This window comes from Eumetopias jubatus, unplaced genomic scaffold, assembly GCF_037043125.1.
Source record: "Eumetopias jubatus isolate StellerSeaLion01/CBP00866 unplaced genomic scaffold, mEumJub1_p1.0 scaffold_9, whole genome shotgun sequence".
NCBI classification, from domain to species: domain Eukaryota; kingdom Metazoa; phylum Chordata; class Mammalia; order Carnivora; family Otariidae; genus Eumetopias; species Eumetopias jubatus.
In genome coordinates, this window is record NW_028274815.1 from 47,436,521 (window position 1) to 47,445,721 (window position 9,201).

Sequence of the window (9,201 nt, forward strand, 5' to 3'; positions counted from 1 at the left end):
CAAAACAAAATGTGAGAAAGATAAGACTGTTATTGTTCTTTCATTAAACAAATAACGTGAATATCTATTATGCAACCAAGCAATGTCGTCAAGATGATGAAGTTCAATGAGAATGCATTTTCAACTGTTTCTAGTTTCATTCATTTTTAGGAAATCTTGACTTTTTCACTCATCACTTCCATTTATCATCTCCTCTTGAATTCTTGAATCTTACTTCTGGAGATTGTTCTCTATTATAGTTACTACTTAGGGAGAAAAGTCTTTGTGTGTATATAGTGTTAGGATGTCAGAGATTGCATGGGCCTCCTTTTAAAGGAGATAGGCTTTGTTTAATTAGTGTACCAGTTGAAGGTGGGGGTGGTGGGAGAGAGAGTGGCTGCTGGTGAAGGCAGCTGAACAACAAGAAATAAAATAGCAGACAGAGAAGTTCTGTTTTACTTTTGTCAGTTGAAGAACTCACCATTTCCTTAAATAGAAGGTGAGATTTTTGGTACAGGCATCCCCTTATTTACTTAGTGTTCCACAGTATGGGATCCTGAAAGTAAGGCTCATTATCCCCCTTTTCAACCTCTGATGTTCTCCAGCTTTTACTTACGACCAGGGATTGCCCAGAACCTTGCCTTTTCTTCCTACCTCACCAATCCTGGACACTCAAAGCTGGTGAGTATATCATAGTTCTGCAAAGGACATTTCCCCCAGTCTAAACCAGCTTTTCCTCCAGTTGCATTGAACTATATGCTAGTAAATTTTTTTTTTAAAGATTTTATTTATTTATTTGACAGAGAGACAGCGAGAGAGGGAACACAAGCAGGGGGAGTGGGAGAGGGAGAAGCAGGCTTCCCTCTGAGCAGGGAGCCCGATGCGGGGCTCGATCCCAGGACCCTGGGACCATGACCTGAGCCGAAGGCAGACACTTAATGACTGAGCCACCCAGGCGCCCCAGTAAATTTTTATTTTAATTCATTCTCCTCTCTCCTCTATGTTATAGGAATTTCTAGGAGTTTTTGATTTCATGATGGAAAAACAAATGAACAAACATCTGTTAAATAAAAAACTTTGTCCATTTGAGTGCTAACTTGGAAAGATAGCAATCAAGGCTCAAATTTCCATCTTGACTTTGAGTTCAAGATATTTTTCAAAATTGTGCTTTAAAATAAGCTTTTTAGCAAATGTTTTATAAGTAATGTCAGGTGATGTTGACAGTTTTACTTTTTGATGAATAGAAACTAATACTTAGATAATTGGTATTTTCTAATTACGAAGCAAGCCTGCATTTAAAAACAATAAGAGGGGTGCCGGGTGGCTCAGTCAGTTGAGCTTCTGACTCTTGGCTTTGGCTCAGGTCAGGATCTCAGGATTGTGGGATCCAGCCTGGGGTCAGCACAGAGTCTGCCTGGGATTCTCTTCCTTTCCCTATCCCTTCCCCTCTGCCTCTCTCTCTGCTCACGGGCTTCTGAAGGCTCTCTCTCTCTCTCTCATTCTCTCTCTCTTTCAAGTGAATAAATGGGGCGCCAGGGTGGCTCAGTCAGTTAAGCATCTGCTTAGGTCATGATCCCAGGGTCCTGGGATTGAGCCCTACATGGGGCTCCCTGCTCAGTGGGGAGTCTGCTTCTCCCTCTGCCCCTCACCCCACTTGTCCTCGTGCTCTCTCTCAAATAAATAAATAAAATCTTTTAAAAAAGCAAATAAAATCTTTGAAGAAAAAAATAAAATAAAAACAATGAGCGAGCATGTCTCATTGCAGAACAGGATTAAATAATGTAATTTGATGAATTGCTTCAGACTCATTACTTTTCTTGTGTCTCCTTTTTATGTTATAAGTACCTTCAGATATTCAAAACCTAAAGAGGCAAAATTTATGAAAGGGCGATTGTTATTTTAAGTCTCTCAATCGAGAAGTGAGGGATGAAATCAGGTTTGTAGGAACAGTCAACGTCACAGCTCAGTACAATTTCTCAGATGCTTTTCCGGAATGAGGGGAAGTGGCTGAGCAATTCTGCTCCTCTGGGCCAGCTGGGGGTTTTTGCTCCTGGGCTTATGTGCCTGTGATGAACTTCTGTGGACCTCAAGGGACACTGGCTAGTCTAAGATGACTCTGTGGCTCCACAGGGCCTTCCATTCTCCAGTGGTCTGGCCTGGGCTTGTTCACATGGTGGTGGCTAACCTGGCCAGGATCATAGGAACCTTGGGACGCAAGCAGCATTACTGCTGCTGTGTTCTACTGGGCAAAGAAAATCACAAGACCAGACAGTGTTTAAGGCAAGGAGAAATAGATACTACATTTTGATGAGAGGAGCTGGAAGAACTATGATCATTTGTGCAATCTACTATGGCTGGATACGTGCAGACTTCTAGAGCTGTTGCTGCCACATGTTCAATCAGATGAAGGAAGCCATTTGGCAATCAGGATGTGAAGATAACGTGTAGAGATCATCCGGCAGGATTGACTGAGAGGTTCCTGGTGATATCTGTGTTCTTGGTGTCAGTTGTTCTTGAGACCCAGTGGTACCCTTGCTCTTCTGCTTAGCTGCTAGATCCTTTCTTGTGTCATGAGTCAATTAAGTCTCCCTTTTACCCAACCAACTCAAATGGGATGAGGTTCTGTCAGCTTTGATCAAAATTCCTGAAAAAAACTCTAGCCAAATTTGTTTACATTTTCTTGGTCCCTGTCAATTCTTGTCACAGACTAATATAGCGAGTAGAATAAAGGCTAAGTTATATACTCATTTAGCTATTGCCCTTCATTTTTAATCTATTTTATTTCCAATAAACCAAGTGTCCATCTCCATTAAGCAATTGAACTATATTGAATTCCTCATCTGGATTTGTAGGATGGTACTTTTTAAATGGTCTGAGTAGTCAGGCACTACCCTTTAATTCCGAAAATTAGAGACCAAATGTCATTTAGGAAATTGAAAATCAACTTTTTATGACTTCAATTGAAAGAACTCATACTGAAATGTGAACAATGTTCATGAAAAGTTAATAAATAAGACTAATGATAGTGCATGGTAATTTTAAAATGATCAGGCTATTAAACTACTTATAACTAATGCTAATACCTTTGAGAAAAGAGGGTAACGATATTGGAATTTCATGCTTATAACAAAACTGAACTTCAAAAGACTTTCATGATCACATATATCAAGAGTCCGTTTCACATTACTCTCACATTAACTACACAGACACATTCATTTCTCATTTTAAATATAATTATTATGGATATAAAATTATGGGATCTGAATCAATTTATAGACTTTTGAAGCTCTGCCTATCCCACTATACTTTTGCCCTTCCTCCCAAGATTTAAACATTCTCTTTCCTTCACTTCCCTCTTTGAATCATTCACTCTGTGAGCCACTGTAATTGAGAGGAGTGTGTCCTTTTATACTCTCCCCAGCACATTGGAAGAAAACCATATTCTAGGCAAAGGGTAAAGAACATTGCCAGAAAACCAGAACATCCACTGAGGTGTCTAAGCTTCTGAGTGCACAAATTAGCACTGAGAGCCTCGGTTAATGAGCCACTCTGTGACCCTTTGTGTCCTTGCATCTCTCAAATGGAAACTCTAAGACAAAAGACAGGGAACATTTCCAGGAAAGACACTGTCAGTGTTGAGTAAAACTAGAGTGGGATATGTCTTTTTAGGGTATTCCTTCTTTCTTGAAAAACAGGGAGTACTTTCAGAGTTATCTGAGATTTATAGAGGTAAATGAGATGTCATTATTATCCCCATTTTCAGAGGATTTGCTGGAAACTCAGTGGGATTAAAGTGACTTATAATTAGTGATAATAATGATTTTTTTCCTTTTGTAACCTACCTCAGATTTAGTTATGAAAAATGCCTCTATGGAAGTTTATGTGCCCCTATAAAAGTTTAAATTCAATTTGAGTTCAAGTGTTCATATTCTTGAGAGAAGCAAATGACAGAATTTCAGTGTAGTATATTTCCCCGATGAGACTCCTTCATTCCATGTACCACACCTATTATCTGTAAATAAAGTGCAGCTTCCAAAGCAATCAATGAGCAGTCAAGCATACGAATGAGGCCATCTTTAAGTAGTGTTGTTGTGCTGTGCCCCAGAATGAGGTCCGTCAGAGAGCTGACAGAACACAGGGACCATTTGGAAAAGCTCTAAGAACACATTTACAAAAATATCAAATACACATTAAGGGGAACTTAAGGATACTTTGTTTTGACTGCTGGAAAGGAAACAGTGATACACACAGGGACCCAGGTGGTTAATGTACTGTACATTATTACTATGAAGTACAAGACCTCAGTCTCTCAGCTCCTCAGAAACCACAAAATCAGTTGATTACATAGTGCCCCGCAGAATAGACTTTAAGAGTAAATGAGCAAACATCTCAGATATCCTTTTAGAGCTTGCCAATTCACATGGCTTTTGAATTCGTGCTATTGGGCTGTTGTGCAGGAGGGCGTTTATAATGTTTTTTTATCCTGCTGGAGGTTCTAGGCCTGTCTCAAATACAATAGAGAAAATGGCAGGAGCCCTTGTTCATTGAAGTAAAAAATAAACTGGTCCAACTGTCATAGCAAAACAAATTTTCTGAGTTCACAGATGATGGAATATATAAACTGGATGTGCTGCTGTTAATAACAGGTCCCTTGACGTTTGAATCAACTTTATTTGAAGATAAATGCCATAGTTTCTTAGATAAAAATTCTTCTTTCCCACTTCAGTTCAACTTTTGGGACTTCACACTGAAAATTCAACAATGTTCACATAAAAGCTAATGGTTTCCATCTGTAGATTAATTTGGTTTTAGTAGGGTCTGTGGGACCCTGTCTCACTTTGCATTTATGGGTCATCTGTGTTTGTAGTTCAACCATCTTCTTATTGCAGTGACCAGAGGAGTAGACAAAACCAGAATCCATGCATAATCTTTATTTTGATGTGTTTTAGGCAATTTGGCTAATTTGGAGACGAGTCCTTCCTTCAAATGAAAGTGTGCAACAAAGATTCTATGCCCAATGAATGTTACTGCCATTGGAAATAATTTGATTTGTTTTTTTAATGGTTTAGAGTTGAATTATTCCACCTATTAACAATATAAAAGCAAGAATGGACTATGTAACTCCTAAGGTCTTCATAAAATTATTTCTGCTGAAATGTCACAACAAAGTGGCTTCATTTCTATGCTTTTTCAGAGTTTTGGTGACCCTTGACACTAATCACAGATATCTCTACCTATCTGACACACGGCAAAATCCTATGAGGTGACCTAAAATAGAACTTGCTGACAAACATTTCATGTCTGGACCTGAACTGATTTATAGGGAGAAGTCTATATGAGTGAGAAAAAAAGAAAAAAAAATTCAGAGATCTAACTTTATTATCTAGTAATCCAACCATATTGCCCTATAATTTGTTCCTTGTTCTCACTGCCAGCACAGAAGTTAATGTGCAATGTCTAAAACATCTCTATATCAATCACTGATTTGACCTACCATGTATTTTTGTTCAGATTTTTTGAGGGCAGAATTATATATTCCAGATTATATCAACATCTTGTTTGATGAGAAATGATCTTTCCTCTACTATTTCTTAACACTTGCTGAAAATAGTGTTTGCCTTCCATTAGAAATCAAGGTGTCTCATCCAGAAAATAAAGAAATATATATTTGCTTAATTTTCTCACTCACTGAGAAAAACTGCATTATGTGAGTTAGAAAAAAAAGAGAATAGTAAATGAAGGATGGGAATTTATCCAGCTTTTGCTGATCACATTAAAATAAACTGCAATCTGACTATGTGCTTTGAGTATTTTTAGAAGCATCTTTTATTGTGATTCCCAGTTTTAAAAAAAAATCACAGGGTGACTCGGTAGACACACAGTCATGAACACACACAAATTTGAAACAAAACTGTTATGAAGCAACTTACCCTTGCTCATGATACACTCTAATACTTTCTGTTCTAGTTAATTCCATTTTTAAAATGTTTATCTGGATTCATTAAATTGATTTTATAACCTACTAATGAGTTGTGATCTTCCACAAAAAAAACATTGCTTTAATCTATATTTTTAAAAATGTGAGGCGGTGACTTTTATCTTAATAAGCATAGAGGTGTTTAAAACACAATTCTCATGTAAACAGATAATGAATTTGTGTCAAAATTTTGCTTAACACACTAATGGGGATACCAGGAAGAAAACATAAGACCTAGTTTGAAGAACATTTGAGGGATTTATACAGTTTTATAGGAGGAATGGATTCTTAAAGTAAGGTGGCCAAGTTAGACATAAGATTGGTTAACTTCCTACAGAACAATTAACCCATAAGACCTTTGGGGGTTAATTTCACTACGAAATTATAAAATTATAACAATAATTTCTGCGGTTTAACCTAGAGAAAGAGTCTTATATAGTCTAGTCAGGAGACCGGCAACCTATCAGTTATTTTAACAAAGCATGTTACGTGAATTGCTAATTAAATACAGAGTTATTGGGGCACCTGGGTGGCTCAGTCAGTTGAGCATCCAACTCTTAATGTCCACTCTGGGCATGATCTCAGGGTCCTGGGATCGAGCCCCCAGGTAGGCTACCCGCTCAGTGGGGAGTCTGCTTGAGATTCCCTCTCCCTCTGTCTCTGCCCCTTTACTCTACCCCTTTTCCCCTCTTGCACATGCACAGCACACTCTCTCTCTCTCTCAATAAATAAAATCTTAAAAAAAAAAATGATGCAGAGTTATTAGCTAAGTTCATGCAAAAGCTAAAAGTGCCATATTGTAACAGAGACAGCAACTTCAGGTAGTAACTGCCACCCCTACCCCCTGTGGGACTAAAGGACTAAACAGAGAGGTCTGGAATTGGAAAATTACAAGCTTGGAGGAGGAGCTTTGTGGAGACACACCTCACATTTCTTTGGTGCTGGAGACTTGGAGGGGACATGTTGAGGGAAGTGGCCGGCTACTGTGGGAAGGCGCTGCCACAGCCTGTCTGATGGGGATGGCCGGCTACTGTGGGAAGACGCTGCCACAGCCTGTATGATGGGGCCTCGTTGGGGTAGCTCCCTGGAGCAGGAAGAATCAGAGAGGAAGCCCACCACAGAGCAGTTCCCTCCATCTCCTCTAGTCTTGCCATCTCCTTCCAGTGGGCCCACTGTTCAAGTCTAACAGGGAGCAGCAGGTCAAGTGGCAATGTGGTCTGCAGAGCCCTAGCCTGGTGTCATAAAGCCAAGTACAGCAGTGCTTTGGAGCAGAGAGACAAAAGTTTAAAATTGCTCCGATTCTTGCCTGACAGGAGAGTGAAGTGTTTGCAATTTTATCATCTGTGGACTGTTGACCAAGAGTGTCAGATCAGATCTAGTGGGTTATGAGAAATGCTCTAGCGTGATATAAAGAATTAAGCAATCCTCATTTTCCTTTCTCTAAGCTTATGACACATTTTGCTTTATCGGAAATTCGTCGTTTAATAAAAAGCTGCACAGCATCAAAAGTACTGTAATTTGGGGCACCTGGGTGACTCAGTTGGTTAAGCATTTGACTCTTGATTTTGGCTCAGGTCATAATCGAGCCCATGTTGGGCTCCATGCTGGGCTTGGAGCCTGCTTAAGATTCTCTCTCTCCCTCTGCCCCTCCTCCCTCACTCTCACTCTCTCTACCAAAAAAAAACAAACAAAAAAAAAACCCAAAAAACAAAAAACCCCAAAACTCTAATTTAAATATTTTTAGCTTTTCCTATTAAAGGGATTTCTATAGATTATTATTTAGGTATATTATTCTAACATTAGACACATATCTGGCTTGTTAGCTTGAAATCAATAGCATTATATATTAGGAACACAAGGATGTGTCCACTTTCATGATTCTAGAGTTCTTTTGTTCAGAATTTATAGAATTGTTAGAAATAATCTATAGGACATTGTGATTTTTTTTTAAATTTTAAGTAAAACATGCCCACAATAAAGATTTCAATTATATATAAAGATATTTTAAAAGTAAAAACTCTACATATGTTTACATTTGTATTTACACAAAACAGATCACACTGTATATTCTTTTCACATTAATTTTCTCTTAATATCCTATCTTGCCATACTATAACAGATGGGCCCTCCCAAATCTTTGTATTATCTGTCTACAAGTGTGTGAATTTACTTAATACATTTTAAAATTCCCTGTTGATGGGAATTTAGGTTGTTTTTAACTCTCAATGGCAATAGATAGAAAGATAGATGACTGGACTGAGCCTAGAAAAATCTTTATGATTTTATATACAAAGTGTGTATGAATGAATGTATGTGTATATGTGTATATATGTGTGTATATACATATATACACACTTTATATAAAAGTATATGTAAAAAAAGTATATACACACTTTTTTATAAAGTGTGTATATATATATACACACACAACTATATATAAGATGCATATACAAGGTATATAAACACACACTTTGTACATAAAATCATATATAAGGTTTATCTATCTGGACAAAACAATATCGAGTTAAATACTAGCAATCCTTATTTTGTTTAATGTTTATTAAGAGCAGTTGATGCCTTAAAACAGCATGAACGAGTTCAAAGTACAATCCTAGGAGTGTCCTTTTGTTACCCTTCCAGCGCCGCATTTTCGTGATCAGTCTTTCTCTTTCTCACACCAGATCCCGCACCACGTGAAGTCCTTGCCCTATTACAGCTACGAGCCGCCTGTGATTGGCTACTGCCAGGCTCACCAGCCACTCCGCGTCCACAAGGGCTATGAGGCAGTGTCTCCGGAGCAGGACGAAACCCCCAGCCTGGAGCTCGGGCGTGACCACAGCTTCATCGCCACCATCGCCAGGTCGGCGGCGCCGGCCATTTATCTGGAGAGAATAACAAACTAATGGGAAAGCCAACTCCTCGTGGGGAACCTCGACGGGGTGGGGAGGGAGGGCTTCATCTTAAAGGAGAATGGGTGTCCACAGTTGTGCAAGCAAGCTGGCTGGTCGTTCCTGCTAAAACACTTAGGACGTAGAGGAAAGGAAAAACGAAACTGCTGAGAGAGGGCAGCGGATGCACCTGCCGCATAAACCAGGAGAACTATAGAACTTTCTTTGCTTCAAAACATAAAACAAAAATGGTCCTGGATGTAAATAGTGAAAGTGTCGAGTTCTTATAAAAATAGATTTCACCCTAGCTACATATAGGTTTGTTTGTATATTTGCTTTTTCTACACTGCATGGTTC

At 38.8% G+C, this 9,201-nt stretch overlaps 1 protein-coding gene across 1 annotated transcript in view; it reads left to right on the forward strand.

Annotated features, from left to right (window-relative positions):
• LRRTM4 (leucine rich repeat transmembrane neuronal 4) overlaps positions 1–8,859 on the forward strand; it is a 732,047-nt gene extending 723,188 nt beyond the window's left edge. Inside the window, exon 2 of the mRNA XM_028116319.2 lies at positions 8,638–8,859. Within this exon, the coding sequence (XP_027972120.2) occupies positions 8,638–8,859 (222 nt within the window). The remainder of the gene's footprint in view (positions 1–8,637) is intronic.
• The last annotated feature ends 342 nt before the right edge of the window (positions 8,860–9,201 follow it).